We start from the raw sequence: 21,460 nt of genomic DNA, 5'->3' as shown, positions 1-21,460 counted from the left end.
CTGTATCTCTCCAGCACCGCCACCTCTGCCGCGCCAGCAGTCTGGCTGTGTCACAAGCAACATACGTCTGGCCTATCAGCTCCCATCGTTTACTGGGCAATGGGCGAACCGCGGACGCCGAGCGTGGGTGCCAGCACAGCACCAAAGCCGTGCAGCTGCACCAGTCGGTCGCTGCACGGCGCAGTGCATGACCGATACCATCAGACTGACGGTCACGACACACCCTGGCCTATACTCCGTGTCCCAGCAGAGCGGGCGATGTGGGGTGTCCTGTGCTGCTTCAGTCCCAAACTCCAGCGCCAGTCCGCCTCCTGAAAGACATCTGCGCCCCACTCACGTCCGTCTCATGAAATATCCATGACTTTTGATGCGGCCTTTATTGAATAGAACGATCCATGAACATGAGATGAGTTAAATTAACAAACTCTTAACACGGTTGTAAATTGTTGGCAAACATCTGATTCGATAGTTACAACATCCTTTGCAAACCGCTTGTTGAATATTAAACATATTACAATCGTCTTGTTGCTGGTAATAGGCTGCGGCGATATGTGCAGAAGTTTTGATGCAGGACGATAGCCTGGCTCCATCTCTGTGGTCTAGCCGGCCGACAGTCTGGCTCCATCTCTGTGGTCTAGCCGGCTCTGAACTGTGTGTCTGCGGTGGGGCAGGCTCGGCCCCCGATCGTTGTGAACTAAACATTTGACAGTAAGGTTTGTAACGGTTTCAAATCGCGTATCATGAATAATGTTTTATGTTTTGTCGTGGAAATAACTTTTTGTGGTCACCCTGGCTGGCGGTTACTAAGCAACTACTAATGAACTAACTGTGTCTGCAGCTGTCATGTCTGATAGAAATCATGCGTGGCTGGGCTGTCATGAAAGTTTCATAACACTGCAGTCAAAAACTCGAATCTCGGCAGCGATCAGGACCTGCCGCTGCCGTGCCGGGCGAGCGGTGCGCTGTACCCAAACCACTGCACAGGCGCGGCTGATCGACATGGTCCGAACTGAACCGTCTGCAGTCGAACATCGACCGCGTTTGGTGACGGCGCCTACCAAATGTAGTGCAGGACATGCCAAATGGAGCTCGTTATCAGCCACAGTATGCTGCAGTTATGTAACTTGCTGCAGTCGCGGTGGGAGTTGTTCAGCTCCCTCCGATGTTGAAGATATACAAGTCTGGGAGTGTCGGTTCCTGGCGCCGCCTCTGTCGTCTATCTGACTCCCGATCAGATGTCATGCAATTTGGGGGGCTTGGCCCGCATACCAGCGCTCTGTGGGCTGCCCCGGCACGGTGCTACCCAGCCAAAGGCGTGCTCACTGCTCACTGCTCAGAGCTCACTGCTCAGGTGAGAGTGGTGAGCACGGCTCAAGACGGCGGTGGTGGGAGCGACAGGCAGATCTTAGAGACCCCTCCACCGGCTCCTGGTGCCGGCACCGAGCCTGTCTGCGGCAGCCGGGCTGGAAGCCGGTAACTGATGGCCGTCTGTCCCTGCAGAATGGCCGACCAGCGGCGGGAGAACGGGTTACCTGACTCAGGAGTGATGGTATCCGGGTGTTGTCTCCGAGTCATCCGTCTCCGTAGCGCGATGTTGACCTCGAATCGCTAACCTCCCTCGTCTGGCCTCTCCTGTTTTCGCTTCACCTGGCTTTGTTTTACCCTGGGGCGAGCTCCCGAGATGGGATCGTCATTTGAACCTCGTCCGCATGACTGAGCTCATCGAGAGCGCCGATAAAAACCTGGTGCTCGGGCGGACCTGATCAGGACGCTTCGTCGAGCTGTCCGAAGGATGACTGAGGACCAGATGACCTCGAACGCTCGACCGCACGACCGCACCCGTCTCTCCGCTGGTATGGCGTGGCCCGTCAGCCCCAGCATTTCACCTGCAACCTTCGAAGTGTTGTTGTTCATGACTCAGGTCACGGCAAGTTGTCCTGCGCGATGGTGTAAACGGCCGCCGGCTGCCAGATGGCTTGGCTACAGCCTGCAGAAGCCGGTGCGGTGCAGCCGTGTCAGTCGGTCTAACCCCCGCCCCCGCCCCCGCCCCCGCCCCCGTCGTCTGTGACCTTACTGGGCGGCAGGCTCAGCGGCTGAGCGATCGCCCGGCCCGGCGCGGCGGTGCGCCGCCCGCCGAGAGGGCCCGCCGAGAGGCCATCTACCGACCGCCGTCGCTGCTCTCTCAGAGGCGAGTTGCAGGTCACTGGCGGTACTCGACCCGAGGTCACTGGGAGGTCTCTACTCTGCCTACCGGCTGATCGGAACGACTGCTGGCTGAGTGTCGGTCGTTGAGGTGTGGGATAGTGGTGGATATGTTTGAGCCCGACTAATATGGTATCCTATTGACCGTCCTGTTGCGCTCTTGTAGCCTCGGACTGCGGTAGCTGCGATCGTGGTCACTGACACCTCTATAGGGCCTCTGTAGGGAAGTAATGGCCGAAATGGCGTCTGGCATGGCATGTGGTTGGATAAACTCATACTATATAAACAGTAATTAGTACTTATGTAACTAAACATAAACCAGCATTGCAGTAGGATTTACTGGTGCTTCGCTGTTGCAAGATCTGATCTAAGGCCTCGGTTGCCGAGCATGACAAGTTTTGTAGGAGAAACGTTCGAGCCAATCATGACATTCCAGAACATTGATATATTTTATCTATTGCCGGGTCAAGTAAAAGTATTCGCGTGTAGTCGGTAAATCTATGTACACAAATTATGTGATGTGTCTGGTTCGAATGAAAACACTATTAATTTAAGACAATATATTCAGCAGACGGTACCCGAACCTGCAGCTTATGCAGGTGGCGTGTTCCGCCTTTGGGTCTGTGACGTCAATGTAAGCGGCGCCGATGGCCGTCGGCCCACTGCCTCGGTAGGGCGGGCCCGGCGCCTGGCCGGCGGGCCGATACCGATCTGGCACGACCTTTCATGTCTGTCGGCCGTTGACAAAGCGCCCGGACGACGGCGGACGCTTCGCTCGCATCCGTAGGGTCGCGACGGCCCGACCTGCCTGGTTGATATCGGGTGAGTTCGACTGCCACTGGTGACTAGATTCCACTGGGGCCCAGTGCTGGGGACAGAAAACAGTGGCCTTGGGTGCGTCCGCAGCCGGCGGCTGGCGGGCACAGGCTTCTCACTTCCTGTAAGCGCAGTCATTGGTGTGGTGCTTCATAAAGCAGACAGTAATTACTAATTACATCTGCTCCAATACTAGTGTGACTTCAGTCACCGAGCAGCTATAATGCAGCGAACTTGATAAAACATATCCTTCATAGCACGGGAAAGCTACTTGAGCAGTGTAATGAAAGTTACAAATGAAACACACTCAGTGTTGACTGTTAACGAGCCTTCATACCCTCACAGGTTAGCCTGTTCGGCGAGGAACGCCTTTATCTTCTGGAGCAGCTCCTTTTTGACCGAGTCCGGGACCAGCGCCCGTCCCCGGGGTGTGATCTCTGTCACCAGGTCGTCCACGGTGATGTTCTCGGCTCCCTTCTCCCTGATCACCTGGCGGCACTGGTCCTTGAGTCGGTCGTGCCAGTCGCTGTCTGCCAGCCGCTCCTTGAGCAGCGTCTTCAGCCGCTCCTTCTCCCCAGCCTCGATCAGCTTCTGGTTGATGGAGTTCTTCATCTGGGTCTCGGTCTCCTCGGCAGGCATGGCTGCGGCTCACGGCGAGTTCAAGGGGGACACGGTTTTCTTGGATCGCTTATGGTCTGGAGAAGCGAGAACTCCTTGTAGTCACTGTGTAGAGCGTAGGATTGACTACTTCTTTTCCTGCGTTTGGTGCGACATGACCTCAGACGAGGGTCGATTTGAACGGACTCGACTGGGACTTGGCTGCAACCCTTCAGCAATCACCGCACGAAGCACAGAGCACAGTTGCACAGTAGTACACTAGCACAGCTAGTTTCGGACTCAACTGGGCACATCCGCTGTGCAGTAACAAATCCTGCCACCACCACTGTACCGCTCACTGTGCGTTCGACCTCTGCGTCGGGCCCACTGCGTTCGGTGGCGAGCCTGCTGCGTCAGCCCTGCACTGCGTTCGGCGGTGAGCCCAGCCCGGCCGGGGTCGCCACGGTCACCATACGCCAACACAGCCGTATCCGGGCACCGAGCGACGCGGCCTGCCCGGCCGTGACCCTCGCTGGCCAGAATTGGGCGCGGCTGGGTTGACCGGCGGACGTCGTGCTGCAGACTGGCGACAGGGGAATGGGGGGGGGGGGGGGTCGTGTGTGCGGCCGACAACCGGACTGTGTGGACCTGTGCTGACCTGGGTGGCCTGTCCTTTGTGGCGGGCTCAGTACTGGCGGCGCACCAGAGTGGTCGCAGACATCATTGTCCCTTCAAGTCCCGTCCCCTAATTTCATCATCCTTCTGGCTCTAAAATGGTATTATTACACCTAATAATAAGACCGGAAGCAGACCACCGCGCCGGGTGGGGCTGGGTGAGCCCGTATCAAAGCCCCGGAAGGGTTCTATGTATAGTGTCCCCCACCACCAGTCGAGTCGTGACGCACACCGCTACCTTGGTGTCAGTCAATTTACATGGCGCGGGCGCTGTTTGCATTTTAATGGCGGCGCTGTCCGAGGTAACTCACGTGAACACTGCAGCCAGCCGCCGGCGCGCTGGGACGCAGCTCCGCGCGGCGCTGAGAGTAACGTGACCTCGTCCCTGGGCGGGGTCACTGCGCCACGGCAGGTGCATCGTGACCTGACACCGTCACCTGACCGCCTGCTTCTGGCGTCACGGCCATCCCGGGCTGCCGAGTTGTGGCGTCGTAGATCGACTGACTAGAGGGTTTCGGCGGCCGGCGGCTCCTCTTATTGCGCCAGTGACTGCTGATGTGGAGGTTTACGAATAACCTGTGTCATTTGGTCAGCTCGCGACCACAAGGTGTTATCGCTGCGACCACATGCCAACCTTCTATGGCGCATTGTTTTTGAACAACTGATCGGACAAACCCGGCGTGGTGAGAGTATCTGCCTGTCGACCTGCCGTCATTCGTGCTCTCCTTCCCTGTCGCCGGCTCCATCAACCGAGTCGCCGTCCTCTGCAATGAAATATGGATCTCACTGCATGGTTCTACGACGGACTGTGTCGTTTTTAGCACCGCTAGGGCCGAAACTGTACCTGGGTTTCTGGTGTTGTAACTGTTTTGCTGTGTTATTACCAAACAAACCCAACTAAGTAGACATCGCTCTGGGAATATTACTTTTTGGACCACGATGGAAAAGCAGCTGGGGATAGCTCGCTGCACCGCCGGATAGTTGCCGGTACCGGACCGAAGCGAGGCCTCTGTTCGTTCGTCCTGCACGTCTCACACTATGTGCGGTCCTAGATACATACAATAAAGGCGGCAGCGGCGCGCTCGCTGCATATTAGATAGTTCGTAAACGGCGCCGAACCAAGAACGGTTCATTGTGCAAAGCTGATGCATCTGGGAGCCTGGCGGGCTGCTGACACGTGCGGCCGGCAATGGGACGGCTCCGCAGAAGGAGAACTGCACCGTGTGAGTGTGACATTGACCTAGTTCAGCGGCACCCCAGATAGCCGAGTCGTCGTCAATACTAGCGGATGATTGATCTCAAAGGGACCGACAAGTGGCCACTCGTATGCATCACCTGCGGCTTTTATAAATCGTTTAAATATTGCATCATTTTGTTTATCCAGGTTTTATCTCCTTGAGATGATCGGTTTTTACAAAGCACTACAAACATCGTGTTTCATAATTGGTGACACCAGTAGACAGGCTCTAATGTTTCACTTACCTCTATCGACTATCATGCTCGATTGCATATTCCTGCTTGAAACGTCATATAGAGTGCGTCCAATAATTGCGCTTCGGGAGCTACAATATCCAGGGGCTCCGCCACAGGGGGGTACGCGGGGGTCCGGACCCCCTCAATAATTTACCTGGGGGGTACAGTACCCCCCAATATTCCGAATACCTATAAGCTTGTTTTCGCGTAAGAATGACTAATTCATTCAAAGAAGTGTTGAATAATTTAGAATGTGTTGACAGTCGCAAAGCTAAGGATTGGAATTTAAGATCTAGAAATGTTGTGACACACGAAGTGCTCAACACTTGCCGACCTTTATGTACGAGAGTGTCATTATAATACCATTTTAGTATAATAATGGCCTCGGGGACAAAAGAGCTTCAAATCGATCTGAGAATCCTCTTTCCATGTGAGGTCACCCGATAGTGTTGGGAGGGGGGGGGGGGCTAAGCCGGTCTTTCGAGCACCATACGCTAATGCGCTGTATGATGGCTAACACCACCCTTGAGCGCGCAACAAGCGGCCTCCATTCCTCAAAATCGTTATTTGAGAAGCCTCCATGTCGGTGTTAATAGGCTCCGCTTATCGGGTTTTGATTCCTTGTGCAAACTGAGCCTTGGTTTTTCGGTTTAAAGCAAAATTATCCCGATAAAATTGCTAAGATTTCTTTGAACTATAGAAAAACGGCAATTTTTCTTCGATTTCGGGAGCTGCAGGGAGAGGGGGGGGGGGGGGTTATTCGCCCAAAATGCCCACCCTGGATCCACCAGCGAGGTTTTGTGTTTTGGGTGGGACCCCCCCAATCCCAAAACCGTGGCGGAGCCCCTGACAATATCGTCCTTATTCTGATTATTTCGGACAGGACATGAGTCTCCACGTTGAGTTGGGACCCTTCCCGTTAGCGGAAGGCGTGTCTGTTATCTCTCCGTCAAACTGCTACCGTGCTGCAGCCAGCGAAGGCCGATGAGATAACGATCCGCCTAGCTGAGAATTAACACCGCCGTAAAATTAGCAGCCAACTCACTGACGTGCAAGTTTATGATTAAATCACAGCTGGATTATTGGAAGATGTCCATTTCTCAAACGCCGCTACTGAATTGAACGGGTGAGATGATGATTAATTATCACCCTTTATTCACTCATTCATTATTGACATGTTTTTATGGGCACCTTCTGAGGAGGGACATTTTCCCCGATTGTCTTCCTTTTCAGGCGGCCGCTTCCTTCACAATATTTTTTTTATCTATGTTTAACGGAGCTGGGACTGCGTTTACCGGAAAGTCTAGCAGTGACATGTTTGTTTTGATGTGTTTTTCTGTCTGGCGTTGGTTCTCAAGGCGCCAACTGGCAACGGCCTGTTTGGTCCATTTCAAAACACAAGTAAGAACTCTGCTAATGACCGCTAACCAGTAACCATGCTGTAAACACCCAGTGTCTTCGCGGTACATTTTACTGACCCATCACTGCGCCGCATGCATTACGAACCGTGCTGTATCAACACCCTGCGTTAGGACTGCCGCCTAGCAACTCGCTTGCTCTGACGCTCGAAGATTGACACACAGCTGTACGGAGAAGTTATCGACCCCCGCAGCGCACTCGACAGACATTGTTGTGTTTGGCAGCGACCACCAATCCACGCGCTGCAGCGGGGTGTTGTTTGGGTCGGGTCGGTACGGGCCAGTTCCCTACCCCGCGCCGCCCTGGTATGCTGCGTCTGGTCTCTGTTCTCTGTGGCGGGCGGCTCGGTTCGCTCGTCGGCCCGGCTGCTACGGTCGGCACGGACCGTCAGAGCTCTGACACCAGCCACAGGTGTGTCGATAGTCACAGCTGAGGACAGCCGACAGGTCGTGACGATCAGTGCCGACGCCGGTGGGTAGGAAAGAGGGGGAGTGATTTTTATTGAGCTCCTGGCGGCCGACCCCAGTGCTGAATTTGAAAGGTGACACAAATATTTTAGCCAGGAAGCACTCATTGGCTCGGGCTCGAAAATCGTTTTGGATCACTTCAGATGAGCTCGACGTGGTGGATAGCCTTCGAGGGCCCACTCACTTTTTTTTTCTTCGGTGCCCGACATTTTATTATCGCGCAGTCGCTGTGCCTAAAGCACGGTTACATCATTTCACAACGGCACAGGTCACGGCGCCGTACGTAGTGCTTCGTTCACTGGTCTGAGTCACGGGTGTTTGACATTTCCGTTTGAAACTCAGCGATGACGAGGGCACAGGGTCCAAGTTCGCGCTGGTTGTCGTGGATTGACTGGCTTTCGTAAACCAGATGACAGGTTCATATGTTACGTCTGTCCGGGTATATCAACTGTCAACCAGAGTGTGGTTTTCAACACGGTCCGATACACGTGTCTTAGCAGTGAACTAACAGCGGTCTTGCGACTCATCAGCCTGAAACGAGATTTAGCGAGTGTGAATATTGAATAAGGGCCGTAACACAGCGCCGTATTTCTGCAATTCGTTCCTAACCTTTCTCAGATTAACACCACTGTGGCAAGCTTAACCTTTCCCAATTTCATACCCGTCATCGCCCACCTTCATATTCTACCTCGCCCAGTCGGGACGGATTGGACGGATTCCATCCGTCCGTTCCCCTCGCTGCTCGCCACACCGGATCTCGCGAGCTCCCAGCAAAGGCCGGCGTTACGGGCTGCTGCTGCGGTGGCCTGTCCTGCACCTGTGATTGTATCACTGGTCGCTCGACTGTGTTGTCGTCCCACCTGGTGTAGCACCGAACTGGTGCTATCCGCTCTGTGGGGAATGGTGCTGCTGTGGAGGCGTGTCAGATGTTGAGGTCGCTGCTGTTGTTGATGTTTAGGTCGGAAGTAGTTGAACCATTCAGCTTGAGCTGCCGTTCGTAGTTATTTTGCACATTGTAAACCATCCATTACCCCGGGCTAAAAAAGTGTTAAAGTATAGAAGGACCGTTGCGGGCTGGGTTGTGATCCGGCAGACACCAGAGTCAATGGAACAAGGAGTTCCTGCTCTGACTGTCTGAAGCCTGTCCGTCCCACGTGGAGCTTTAATTATCCTCACGGCCATTGCCGCGGACTGAAGCTATTCATTGCACGCGTGCCTTGATCCCTGAATGATAGACCGCTGCCGGTACTGGCGTTTGGCAGTTCCCGGCATTTTTAGCTCAATCACATCGCGATTGAGATGTCAAATCGTTTCTGGATTTGTGGCATGTCGCCTGTCTGTCAAACATAGCCTTGGCTACCGGTCGTGCGCACTTTGCACCCATAACTCCGGGTTTGGACGTAGTCCCTCGCTACCGTCGCTGGCGCATACTGCAGCCTGCTGTAGCTGCCGGGCGGCGGTTTAACGAGGCCAGGGTCGGCATAATGGGACAGTGTCGCTCCGGGCGGGCACGGGCGTGTGCTCGGCTGCAGCCCGTCACACCGTTCACGCCTGTGTGACGGATGACCGCCTGTTAACGGCGGAGTCCTCTTCTCCTTGCGTCTGGCTCTGGTGACTGGTTCTCTCGCTGTGCGTGTCGGTTGCATCAGCCCGTAGTGCGTCTGTGTGTCTCTCCCCCCCCCCCCCCGCCGGTGTAGATCGCACGCCGATGTTGTCGGGATCGGTCGGTGCAGGACCGTCGCCGCTGCGGACGGCGAGGTGTTTTTCCGTAGTGGGTACTGTTTGGTAGGTAGCCTGCGCGGCCTACTCCGACTGAATGATGCAAGGAGTGGACGGGCAGGACGGTTTGACGCAGCTGTGTTTTGTGGGACCGTGGCGAGCAGGGTGGGTGGTGCGACGCTTTGGTGGCGTGGTGAAATGTCACGCTGCCCGGTCGTTGTACACAATGGTCTGTTGAAGGCTGGGGTGGTATTTGATCGAATCGATTTTCCGTCAATGGCCCAGTTTGCAGGAAAACTGTCGCGGCAGCCGGCAGCGTTGCACGCTTGTTTGTTTGGGTTTTGTTGTGACTAATTCCTGGGATGAAATGGCTGGTTCACAAAGAATATGCCGCCTTTCGTGGACCGTAACTCGTCCAAACTGGCCTGCCATCGGTCCATTCCCTCAGTTTCTGCATGTACATAATTTCGACCATTATCCGCGTTTTAGCTAAAAAAAAAAAACGCTGGAGGTGATCGACTGATGGATACGACGGGGATTATCAGTCCGAACGGATAAGGCAGGGTTCGGATCGGACCGAGTCGATCGGGCGGGTCAACTCCTGGACGGTCCACGACCACATCACATGGAGGTCATGTTGCATCAGCTGTGGTATGTATCTGCACGCACCGTCGGAACTTATCTGCCTGCAATGGCATAAATCAGTTCCGGTGATTTAGACGGCCACATTTCCTTCGGAGACTTGTTGCAAGTCATGGGAGGAAAAGGGACCGCCTAGGCGGCGTCGTATCGACTAGGCGGATTGTTGTTTTTGTTTGGCTGCTATTCCAAAGAACTGTTCTGATACCGAACTCGGAACTTTATGATGAAACATGGCCTAGATGTGACTTCTAGTAGATTTCACTTTCCGGTGCTGTCAAAGGCCGTGCTGAGTGGAAACAAACGTCATTGCATACATTCCCTTATCTCCCTCATTAATTTTCTTGACGCTGCCTGGTGTTGAAAATGTCTGCTCACACTCAGATCTGCGCAGAGATCCGTTCACCCTCCGTGTACGAACGGCACGCACCAACGCGTGGGTAGGACACGGCCGCTGCTGAATGATGTTCTGATTATTTTACCAGGATACCAGGCGTAGCGAAGCACATCATTATGACGATGTGCAAGTGTCCGTTATTGTGGCTCGGGTCAGGTCACATGCTTAGGACGCTTATCGCGTACTCTGCGCGTTCCCACCGGACTGGTTGTTACGTTGAACACCTGTTCCGATGTCCTGCAAGCCCTGCCATCCCGAAAAAGCACACCCAGGTTCTGCCCGTGCATCTGCCGTTTCAGGCTACATCTGCTCTGTCGTGCAGGCTTTTGACGGTCATTTTGCCCCTCCGCTGTTTATCTCTGTGACAGTTTATATAAGACGTCAGTACAGCCGCTGCTCTCCGTCACCATTGGCGTCAGTGGCGCCGACAGATATTTTAATGGCCGGCCAATTACGTCAAACGGTCATTAGAGCGGTCGTCTGTTGGTGACTGGCGAGTCGTGCTCTGCCGTGCCGTGCCACTCGAAGTTCGAATGGGAGTGTTGTGCTTACGAGGGACAGTAAATATGTAGTATGCAGCGAACTTGCTTCAGTAGTAAGTTCCATGACTTCCTGAGCGTTAGAGGACGAGTCTATCGTGCTAAGAAAGCGCGACCCGACCCATCACAGGTCAGCTCAGAACAGCAGTGGTTGACCCAAACCCACGCAGGACCCGGGTATTATGACCCGAGTCATATGACCCGAGCTATGTTTTATGAGCGAATGTGCCGGTCATTGGCCTCACCTACGAGTCCGAGTTATGCTAAGCCTCGCTTTCACATCGGTGCTGGGCTGGACCATCGTACTGGTGCCGGACCACCTTTTTCGTGTGGCTGTGAAAGGTGAACGGATCCCATGGGTTGGTGTTTTTGTGTGTAAGAAGGCGAGGCTCTTTGTGTCTAGGCAGAATCTTATACGGCAGGGACGGAGAGGTTTAGTGCTTCTCTGATGCATTTTTTAGGTTTTACACTTAACAGCACCTCCCATCACTCGATCAGTACGGATCACATGACTCGATCACCCACCGTTCCGTGCTTCTATCCTCAGGATACTGAAATCCTTCTCCTCCACGCTGCAACCCTCCTCCGGGCTGGACAGGCAACTTTATCTCATGCGGGCTGCTCCCTTGGAGCGGCACCGCTGCTCCCGAGGGAGCGCACCCCGTAGCCGGGTGCAGTGAGTGCCTTGGGGCTGGGTGGCCTGTCTTCGGACGGGCTCAGCCCCGGCGACTCACTAGGGTGCCTGCCCAGACCAATGTCTGCCCCTATATCCTATCATCCTTCCGGCTCTGAAATGGTCACAATTGACCGAAAGGGCCTAACCCAACAAAACAAACAAACAAACAAACTCGATCACCCGACCCAGGCAATGTCCAGGTTCTGTGCACTCGGGACTCATTCCCCTTCTGCCGGTTGCGGCGGACGCAAGAGAAGGATATTTCAGTTTCCCGCCTCCCCTATTGCAATTACGGTTGCCCCTGCTGTGTCGTAACTCGCAGGGCCCGTTTCATATGCTTTATGTTATGGTGATTGCATGTTTTCAACGCTGGGGAAGACGTTTCTCCACCGGTTCGGTGGTTTCTCAATTCTGAGTTTCCCCACGACACGAGTCGATATGGTGACCTTTTAACCACTTCCTCGATAATTGGTGTTAGATAGAAGGTGATTGTTGACACAAAGCTACCAATTGCGAGCGTGCCTTACTTGGCTGGTGTTGTTCATCAGCTTTTCTCACGAAACTAACCAAGGAACACACTGCTGCTTCCCCGGCCAGTTTGTTTCATATGCGTTTGTATTGGGCTGCCCGAGCGTGCGTTGCGTCAGCCGACCTGCTATGGCCCAGACAGTCTGAGGCGGAAGCTTTGAGCCGTTTTGACCAATTGTGTCTCAAGGACAGCGATTAGCGGAAATGGCAAACTACACTCCCATCAAGGCTTCTACATACATAACTGAACATAATCGAGAAATCACAACGCCATTCAGTTGCCATAATGCATTGCTTGCTTATGTAGGACAATCTATAAACATGCAACCGTTGTCATATTTGTTTATGTAGCGTTCATCAAAAAGGTGCCAGCTCGCTCTGTATTAGCAAGATCGCAATACATTTTAGCGCTGCATTGTCTGTGCCTGCCCAACTTCCCCATTGATAAATTAATCGCCGGTCTCCAGGATTAACGGCTCGTCTCTGCTTGTTTCAGATTTTCGAGATGATTGACACCAACGGAAACCGCATCATCTCGCCCCGCGAGTACAAGACCTTCTTCAGGGCCTACGGACTCTCAGACGAGGTGCGCTTACGGGATATTAACGATTTCGATTTACTTTGCCCTGTCACCAGAAAGACTAAGACGCTAGCCTAGATCGGCCACATCGGGCTATATTCTGCGGCCCTTTTCATTACAATGAATGATTGTTCTACGGTTTTGACATAACTTTAGTGACCGTATCGTCTGTGTGCTTTACCAAAGCTTTCCAGTTTCGATCACATATGCACAAGTATTAATTCAGTCCTGTATGTAGTGATACCAGCTCAGGTTTACGGTACCACAGAGTACCGTATGCCTCGTTTGTCCCGTGTCTCAGACTGGTGTGTGTTAATCGGTGTTTCTCCTGCCCACCGACAGATGGCAGAGCGGTCGTTCCAAGCCATCGACCAGAACAACGACGGTTTCCTGAGCATCGACGAGTTCGTCAACGTCGCCATCGACTTCCTCTACTCTGAGGACGAGAACTCGATCGGGAAGGACTTTTTCGGCGTGCTCGTGGACGAGCTGCCGGAGACCGTGCGGACCATCGACCCGCAACAGGTGGTCTCTGGCTGAATGGTGGGGGTGTGTCCGGGTCTGGTCGTAACTGGCTGACCTGTCCGTCTGTTAATGAGATGGCCCTGCGGAGGAGGTAGCTCCAGGCTCTGGAAGGAGTTTCTAGTGAAGTCCTGGAGGGCCGACGCACCAACAGCGAGATGCTGAAAGGACCAATTGAAGTACGGACGAACGAGCAGGCCTGGCTTGGCTCTGAGAGCTGTATTTGTGGCGCCAGTCTGTTGCGTGTCGGTGTCTGGAACTCTGGACTGTTCGGCGACTGTGGGGAGAATCCCACAGATTCCGTCAGACAGGCTGTGGTGAGGATAAGGAGCGAGGACCACACAGTCTCACGACAGGACGCCGCACGACGATATGTAATACAGTCAGGGACAGAACTGGCGGCCGAGGGCTGGAGAGAGGCGACCCGCGGGAGGTGACGGCAGGACTCGGCTGTGCCGCCGTGTCAGGATCTGGAGAGCTCACACAGCTGTGAGGGCGGTGCCGCGACTGACCAGTGAGCCGTCTGTCCTGCGGGAGAGAGGGAGGGAGAGGGAGAGAGAGTCGCGGCTGCCGCAGCTCTGCTGTGTAGAGCTGCGGTCAGCCGAGCCGCCAGGCTGTGTATCGGTTTCTGTACACCTATCTGTGGACTGACTGGTAGGGGCCGCGGGCCGCCGTCACCATCAGACGGGACGGAATGGCGAGCGGAGCCGCGGCCCCGCGCTGTGATCATGTAGCCTCTGGGCAGGTGCTGTAGCCTCGTACTGTGACACAACTCTGTTTGATAAGTAAATCATGGACCACTGAACACATCCCAGGCGTAGAGCTGCTGTTTTTTTCGCTCTTCTCCTCGGTGTCTGTCAAGTGGACAGATTTATGCCGGCATGGGCCCGTTTTCCGTTTTAACCACCTGGACTGAATCATTGTATTTATTTGATATTCTATGGGTGTTGAAGGTTCTGGGTCGGTTTCAGGCTGCTTGAGACGGCTCTGCTTAAAGTTTGTGGGGCTTCCAACGCAATTTGGCTACTACCTATTTGTTTACCTTTGCATATTACCAGGGAATTATTATCATAACGGTAAATTCAATGGAAGGATCTGTTTATCTTTCTCTCGGCCAAAGGCGCTGGCTTGTCCGCCCTTTAGGACCATACTAACCGAATCTGTTTTAGCACCGCGGTTGGTGGAGTGGTCGCTGTGTTAATCATATTTTGTACATAGTGTAATGAATACTGGACTCTGCTGTGAATACTACTGTGCGTAGTGGGATGATAATACATATGTGATGACTTTATTGGCTTGTTTGCAACTGAGAAACATGTTGAATCATTCATCGAGTGAGGGCTGAGGAATACCAGTGCGGTCCGGTCGAGCGGTGTGACCGGGAACCGGGCGCTGTATGACCAGGACTGAGCCGATCGGAATGCGAACTGACACTGAGGGAAGAAGGGGTGTGATGGAGGGTAGAGTGGAGCTGTGAACTGTGCACTGATGCGGGGAGGACTTCAGCTTGTCAACTCGGGGAAACTGAAACTGGACGGGGGAGAAGACGGACTGGGGCTGAACGCACGGACGGTCATGCTGGATCGATTGGGACGTGGCAGAGGCCTGGACGGAGCGCCTGTAGGAACTGAAACTGGTAACAGCGAATGGAGGTGAATGGCTGGGGTTGGACGGTGACGAACCACACCGCCTGCAGTGGACAGACGAGTTGCCTGCTCCCAAGGGTGGTTGCAGGTGGCGCTGCTGTGGTGACTCGTCCACTATCCGCTCCGTACACAGGATACCTGGGTCCTGGAAGTCGTGTCTGATCTCCACTCCAGCTCAGGAGGGGAGGACGGGTGATGTCTGTGGAACGTGGTCCAACCAACTCAGTGGCGGTACTGGGCAGACAGCTCAGTGCTCAGAGAACTGAGTGATGTTTGGTGTCAGGCTGCAGGACATTATTACACTGAATCTCTTGCAAGATACTTGGCAGGCATAAGAAGACTACTCGTTTCACCGGCAGTTTAGTTCGCAACTCGTTCACCACCAGCATTTATTTGAGCACATCCATTTGAATGAGTAGTACTCAAGACTCACAACTAAGACCTCTTAAATTCACTACTTAAAAATAAAATACTAGCCCTTGCTGTCAATCGGTGATCACATGGACACAAAACAAAACACGAACGCAATGAGCCTCAATGTTAATACTGCAAAACGATTACAGCAAAGCCTGAAATTTGTCGACAACAATAGAAAAAAGTATTAGAAAAGCAATGCCGGTAAGGAATGATTTTAGGACTAAAGTACGTATCGCTAAAGTACGTAGGACAAAAGTACGTATGCAAATGTTCGTACGCAAATATACGTAGGCGATAAAGTTCGTATGCCAAAAGTACGTACGCAAATGTTCGTACGCAAAAGTACGTATGCAAAAGTACGTAGTGTATAGAGTACGTATGTCAAAAGTACGTACGCAAATGTTCGTACGCAAAAGTACGTATGAAAAAGTACGTAGTGCATAAAGTACGTAGGTATGCCAAAAGTACGTACGCAAATGTTCGTACGCAAAAGTACGTATGCAAAAGTACGTAGTGTAAAATGTACGTATGCTAAAAGTACGTACGCAAATGCTCGTACGCAAAAGTTCGTATGCAAAAGTACGTAGTGTATAAAGTACCTATGCCAAAAGTACGTACGCAAGTGTTCGTACGCAAAAGTACGTATGCAAAAGTACGTAGTGTATAAAGTACGTATGCCAAAAGTACGTACGCAAATGTTCGTACGCAAAAGTTCGTATGCAAAAGTACGTAGTGTAAAAAGTACGTATGCCAAAAGTACGTACGGTTCGTATGCCAAAGTACGTAGTGTATAAAGTACGTATGTTAGAAGTAGGGTATAGTCGTGTAAGTTGGGCCACTTTTTCTTTATTGCTGCTCTGTTGCCATACTGCAGGGAACTCATGATAAATTCATATACCAAATAATATAGCTTTGTCCATTTCGCCCATTTACTCATCAATAAATTTTGCTATGCCTTGTAACAAATGCTCATTAAATAAAGAATCAGAAAGGTATTACACATTGATCAACTTAACCCAAGGGTGGGGTACGTACTTAATACCCTTCGTACATTTGCTATACGTACTTTTGTCCGTGACGTACTTTTGTCCACACGTAGGGTAGACCGGGGCAAGTCGCCCCGCCGAGGTAAAACGCCTCACCGATGTTTCTCGGAACTGGCAGGGTTCTGGGGAAAGATCCTCTCTTCTGTTAATCTAGTGCAGGGGTCGGCAAATGGTGGGGCATGCCCCCTTTGGCGGTAATGGAGCCCTTTCGGTGGGGGTAATGAGGGATTCTGAGAAAGCCTATCTTTTTAGAGTTTGTAGCTCCAGTGATGGAGCCATCGTGACTGTTGCATCCCAGGGTTCAAAGATTAGCCGGGCCTTGGATTAGCCCAGGCCAAAGGCACAGCACACTATTGATTAGATACCAACTTTCACGTATGTACCTGCTCGCCTCACCATCTCACCCCTCCGTACAGTCGTTCAAAAGCAGCTGCAACTTTTAACCGTCGCCCGTCTGTTGGCGTTTCAACAGCCGCTAACGTAAGGGGGAGGAGTCGATCGGACCCCCGCGGCCTCTCGGACTCTGATATGGAGCTGTGCATAAAAAAGACGAGCGTGCTACCCGTGACCATAGGAAGCCGCTGCTGCCCATTTTTAAGGTCCTTGGTCATTCCGTCTCATTCAAGAGGGCAATGATAAGTGTCGAGAAAATCGGGACCCGCTATAACTTCTTGAAGTGAGATTTTATGGCTCAAGATGATCTCCATAAAAAGCTCATAAGCCAACGGTCATTATGGGTCCAGAGGCCAGTTTTACCAACAGAAAAATAGCCGCCTGCCGGAATTTTTGCCTAAAGATCGTTTCACATATGGAGCGTAAACGGTAAAGCCCTATCCGCTTACGAGCCCATCGCGTTTACGCTCCGAATGTGAAGCGGTCTTGAGGCAAAAATTCCGGCAGGCGGTTATTTTTCTGTTGGTAAAACTGGTCTCAGGTCATTTTCCGGGCTGGTGAAAAAAAAAAAAATGATGGGCTCGAGGGTACAATTTGGTCGTGATCCAATGCCTTTTACGTGAGTTTTTAACGAAAAACCACCCGCCGCCCCTATACGTACAATGGTTAAAGGGACTATCCCACCTTTACATTAAGTTTGAGTTGAGATAGCCAAGTTTTCGGCGAGGTTCAGAAACCACTATCTATCTAGGTTGCAACCCCCGCGGCCTCGTGGTGTTGAAGAAATTCGTTCCCTTCATTTGAAAATGGGCCTTGTACAAGGCCCAATCTCTTAACCATTAACGGCATTCTGATGACGTCATTTGCCCTTTGAACGCCTCTTACGCATTCGAGTAGAGTATCACTTGATTTACGAATAAGCTGGCGTTGGCTGACTCGGCGCCCCGGCGGCACCCAGCGGCGGCCTCGGCGATAATAATTGGGTTTGGACTTGGGTTTGGATAAATTTACCGTTTGTTTTATTTTTTCAATTTGTTTCCATTTCCTGAAATGGAAACAAGTTGAAGATTTGCTTTTTTAAGGCAGCAAGATTTATAAACATCGCCAAATTTATCATATGCAATTGGAGCTTGTTTCAGTTTTTATAGCAGGGTCATGAATATGATACAATTTTCTTTCAATGGTAGATTCGTCATGGTACAGTACAATTTCAATGGTTATTTCGAGTAATTTATGTCATTGAATTGAAACTGCAAGTACATCCCACAAAAGAGCTTATCCTCTTCAAGTTTCAGTCTTGATCCGACTGATTTGTCAAGAGTGCGAAAAGTGAGGCGACAAAAGAGAGCTACAGGTTTTTCAAGATTTAAGTGTTCTTGAATAGCAGGTTATACAACATTGTGCTGTGACATAACCACTGGGCCTTGTGCCCCCTGTGACAGAGCCCCTGCATCAGCTGGTCTGACACGGCTGGGCTCGCAAGTCGCAAAGAACGTCTTGGTGCTCTTAATTATGATTGATGCTTGTGCTGTAAAAGAAGGGTACCTACATGGCAAAATACATTTGTATGCAATTTCTTGCCACAGTACCCACCTACATGTACATTTTTGTTGTCTTTGTGTGAAAAATGAATATATTTTAAGGAAATTAAGGCATTTCTGTTTAAAGCATGCAGAAATTCATGTGTGATGCTGTCCCGGTAACTCATGTGGAACAGAACAGGCTGCAGACTCAGATCGTGCTTGAACAGAGACAATCATCAGTTATCTACATATGCGCATGCTTTGTAAGTTCCCTGCCTTTTCCCAGATTCTACTTGCTAGTTGTGAAAGGGATCGGACAAGGCAAGGTACTCATGCTCAATGCTCATGGTGCCACCATATGCAATTACTGACAGGTGAATTCGGTGACTAAAATCCTTAACACTCTATGGATAATTATTCTGCTCTTATGTTCAGTATGTTGATATCAGAAACTCACCGAGGTAACCTGCCCTGTGGCATTTCTTAGTTCAAAAATGTAAGCATTACACTCATCAGTCATGTAACTTGTATTTACATCCATGAACAAACAATGTGCAAAGGAGCTACCCAACCAGGTACAAGCAGTAGTGTCTACAGCGTAGCGCGTACCGCCTCCGCAAGGGGCGCGCCCCTCTACAATGGGCATGCGCGAACCCCTTCTCTGCAATGGGCGCGCCGGCGAACGTACGCGAGCGATCACGGGTCGCCACCACCAGCTGGCGAGTGACGGCGCAAGGCCATAAAACTACGACGGCGGGCCCGGCAGCAGCCGGCGCTCGGCAGGCGCTACAGCGCGCGTTGTGGGGGGGGGGAGGTGTTGGACGCGGGATGGGCGCACAGTCGCGCACCACGACCGACGGCGACATCACCTGCTGCGTCTGGCTCGGCGAGCGCAGCTGGGAGCCGGCTGGAACAGACAGAGCGGCGTCACGCGGGGGACGGGATAGACAGACACACGGGCCGACAAACTGGGAGAGATTCGAACGCCCGCACGGCAGCAGGGCAGGGAGCAAACATGCCCGCTATATTCACGTGTCGATTTTCATGACGTCAGTCTTGAGCACAAGCTGACTTCATCCCTACATCCCGTTTTACTTATAATCATAATTGAGGTCCTGGATCGGTACACCGGCTCAGTCACCTGTTGACGGCGGCGCACAGCGTGACCTACCCGCCCTTCAGCCGGCCCCAGCAGGGTGAGTAGTGAGTACTAATACCCGCCCCCATGCCAATGCCAAAATCACTAGCACTGAGAGTTTTATGGAAAAGCCCTCCTCAGCGGCCGGTATGAGCTGGCCGTGCGGCGGCCGCGACTGACCTGCGGCCGCTGAAGGTCTGGTGAGTCGGACGGGCACCTCCGGCACTGTCGGCAGGGCGGCCGATTTGAGCGCAGCGCTGTCCAGTCGGACTGACGGCAGCACAGAGACCAGCTGTCCGTGCAGGCAGTACCGGTGGCCCGAGTCGCTACTGCTGCGGACCCGGCCCGGTACCGGCGCCGGGTGGTGGCCGGCCGCGGCGGGGAGCGGGTCCGCCGTCCGCTCCGCGTCCCCGGCCGCCCCGCCGCCGCTCTCTGGACCGGCCGGAACGGTGACGGTGACCGCGCTGATCTGAAGGCACACCTCCAGACGCTCCAGGGCCGGCAGCCAGGCCAAAGTCGGAGCGGCGGGCGGCGCCGGCGGAGTGGGGGAGACGGCCGCCGCAGCGGGGGTGTTGGGTGACACTGCAGGTAGGTTCCTCTCCGTGGTGTGGCTCCGTGCCGATCGCGAGGTACCTGAGTGTCCGTGCGGCCGGGGCACATCCACGGCCGGCGAGCGGCGGCCGGAGCGACTAGACGCCCGGCCCTCCGCTGGCGGCGGCGGCGGCGGCGGCGGCTGGGGCAGTGGCGGCGGCGCCGGGCCACTCAGCTGCTGGCCAGCTGAGTGGCCAGGGACAGCCAGAGCAGCAGTGCCGGCTGCCAGCAGAGCAGGGCCGGCTCAGAGACGACCACCAGCAGCGGGCAGCTGTCCGCGGCGGCGGCAGCTGTCGGCAGCTGCAGCAGCGCCCGTACCGCCCGCTCGCCGCCGGGAGCCGGCGCGTCGGCCGTCGGTCGTCGTCGGTCGCGGCCGAGACCAGCACCGCCTGGTCAGCCGTCACCTGTAGGGCGCACGGGGAAAAGGGATACAGTCAGGAGCCGCGGCCGTAGTTATTCATTTCCAATCGACAATAGGGCATTGGAGCAGTGTTCCCGCCACTTCTAATGAGTAGTTATGTCGAGCCTACCACAGTGTACTTCACAACTAGAAAACGCACTCAACAATAATCACACAACAACGGCACACTCTCAGGGCCATTCTAACAAAACACCCGCGGTTATAATTAGCATTACTCGGTATAATGACTGACCGTGCATCGTGTGTGGACGTGGCAGTTGTAGAGCAGCGCAGCGGTCGGCCGGCGCCGCTCAAGCTGGGAGACACACCGGCACAGCCGGGACGGGTACATGGGCTGCTGCTCGTTCCACTGGATCGTCTGACAGCGCAGCTGGAGACGCACCTCACCGGCCTGAGGACGGGGGAACCGGGACAGATAAACAATACACCAGGGGCCGTATTCACGTCGACTTCGTAAGTCGATTTTCTTTCGTAAGTATAATTTGGTATTCACGTCAACACTTCATGAGTTTTTATCGACGGAGTTCACGTGAATAAAAAAGTTTACTTAAGAAGTAGGTCAAACTTAAGAAAAGTCTTACGAAATGATCGACGTGAATACGGCCCCAGCAATACTGGGAGACGCACCTCACCGGCCTGGGGACGGGGGAAGACTGGGTGATACAACCGGGACAGACAAATAACACAGCTGCTGTAGACGTATATACCTCGGCCTGGTGACCGCGCGCGGGTGATGCGACTTCATAGATCAACAGCGATCAGCCGGATCATCGGAGCAAAAAAGCACGCATCTCAGGAGCCCATCTCCTTGCAAGTCTGCGATCATATCTCAACGCCTAACTGCAGCAGCTCTTCAAACAATGAAGCTGATGCTGCCTTTTCGAACATCCCCGCTATGCACGGACCCACGCCTCCCAGCTCCCCGTTGGCGGCCACCACTGTCAGCCGCCGCCCCTTCCTCCGCTGCGCGGAGACCCACCTTTTCCAAGTCTCCATGGCCAGCCACCACGGTGACTCGCGGCTCCAGCACCGTCAG

General features: G+C 53.3%; 2 protein-coding genes and 1 long non-coding RNA gene across 3 annotated transcripts in view; 2 read left to right on the top strand and 1 right to left on the bottom strand.

Moving 5' to 3' along the window:
- Nucleotides 1-14,540, top strand: part of LOC122384541 (sarcoplasmic calcium-binding protein-like) — a 53,307-nt gene extending 38,767 nt beyond the window's left edge. The window contains exons 4-5 of the mRNA XM_043372074.1: nt 12,644-12,733; nt 13,070-14,540. Of these exons, the coding sequence (XP_043228009.1) occupies nt 12,644-12,733; nt 13,070-13,267 (288 nt within the window). The 3' untranslated portion in view covers nt 13,268-14,540. The remainder of the gene's footprint in view (nt 1-12,643; nt 12,734-13,069) is intronic.
- Nucleotides 14,541-17,578: 3,038 nt separating this feature from the next.
- Nucleotides 17,579-18,398, top strand: LOC122384596. Its single transcript, XR_006257070.1, has 2 exons — nt 17,579-17,734; nt 17,813-18,398. It is a non-coding gene; the product is annotated as an uncharacterized LOC122384596 (long non-coding RNA).
- Nucleotides 18,399-18,783: 385 nt separating this feature from the next.
- Nucleotides 18,784-21,420, bottom strand: LOC122384561 (verprolin-like). The gene is made up of 6 exons (XM_043372101.1): nt 21,404-21,420; nt 21,057-21,060; nt 20,662-20,815; nt 20,260-20,392; nt 19,593-20,077; nt 18,784-19,181 (listed from the first exon to the last, which is right to left on the bottom strand). Exons 1-6 carry the CDS (start codon nt 21,418-21,420, stop codon nt 18,838-18,840), a joined length of 1,137 nt encoding a protein of 378 aa, XP_043228036.1. The 3' UTR covers nt 18,784-18,837.
- Nucleotides 21,421-21,460: the final 40 nt, after the last annotated feature.

This window comes from Amphibalanus amphitrite, unplaced genomic scaffold, assembly GCF_019059575.1.
Source record: "Amphibalanus amphitrite isolate SeventyFive unplaced genomic scaffold, NRLGWU_Aamphi_draft 000193F_arrow, whole genome shotgun sequence".
Taxonomy (NCBI): domain Eukaryota; kingdom Metazoa; phylum Arthropoda; class Thecostraca; order Balanomorpha; family Balanidae; genus Amphibalanus; species Amphibalanus amphitrite.
The sequence above is the reverse complement of the archived record's forward strand: the minus strand, read 5'-3'. Positions and strand labels throughout refer to the sequence as shown.

Coding starts and splice junctions, on each gene's coding strand:
- LOC122384561 (XM_043372101.1), bottom strand. Junction 20,078..20,259: donor GACAGCTGCCCGCTGCTGGT/GGTCGTCTCTGA, acceptor CCGCTCGCCGGC/CGTGGATGTGCCCCGGCCGC. Junction 19,182..19,592: donor CAGACCTTCAGCGGCCGCAG/GTCAGTCGCGGC, acceptor TGTCTGTTCCAG/CCGGCTCCCAGCTGCGCTCG.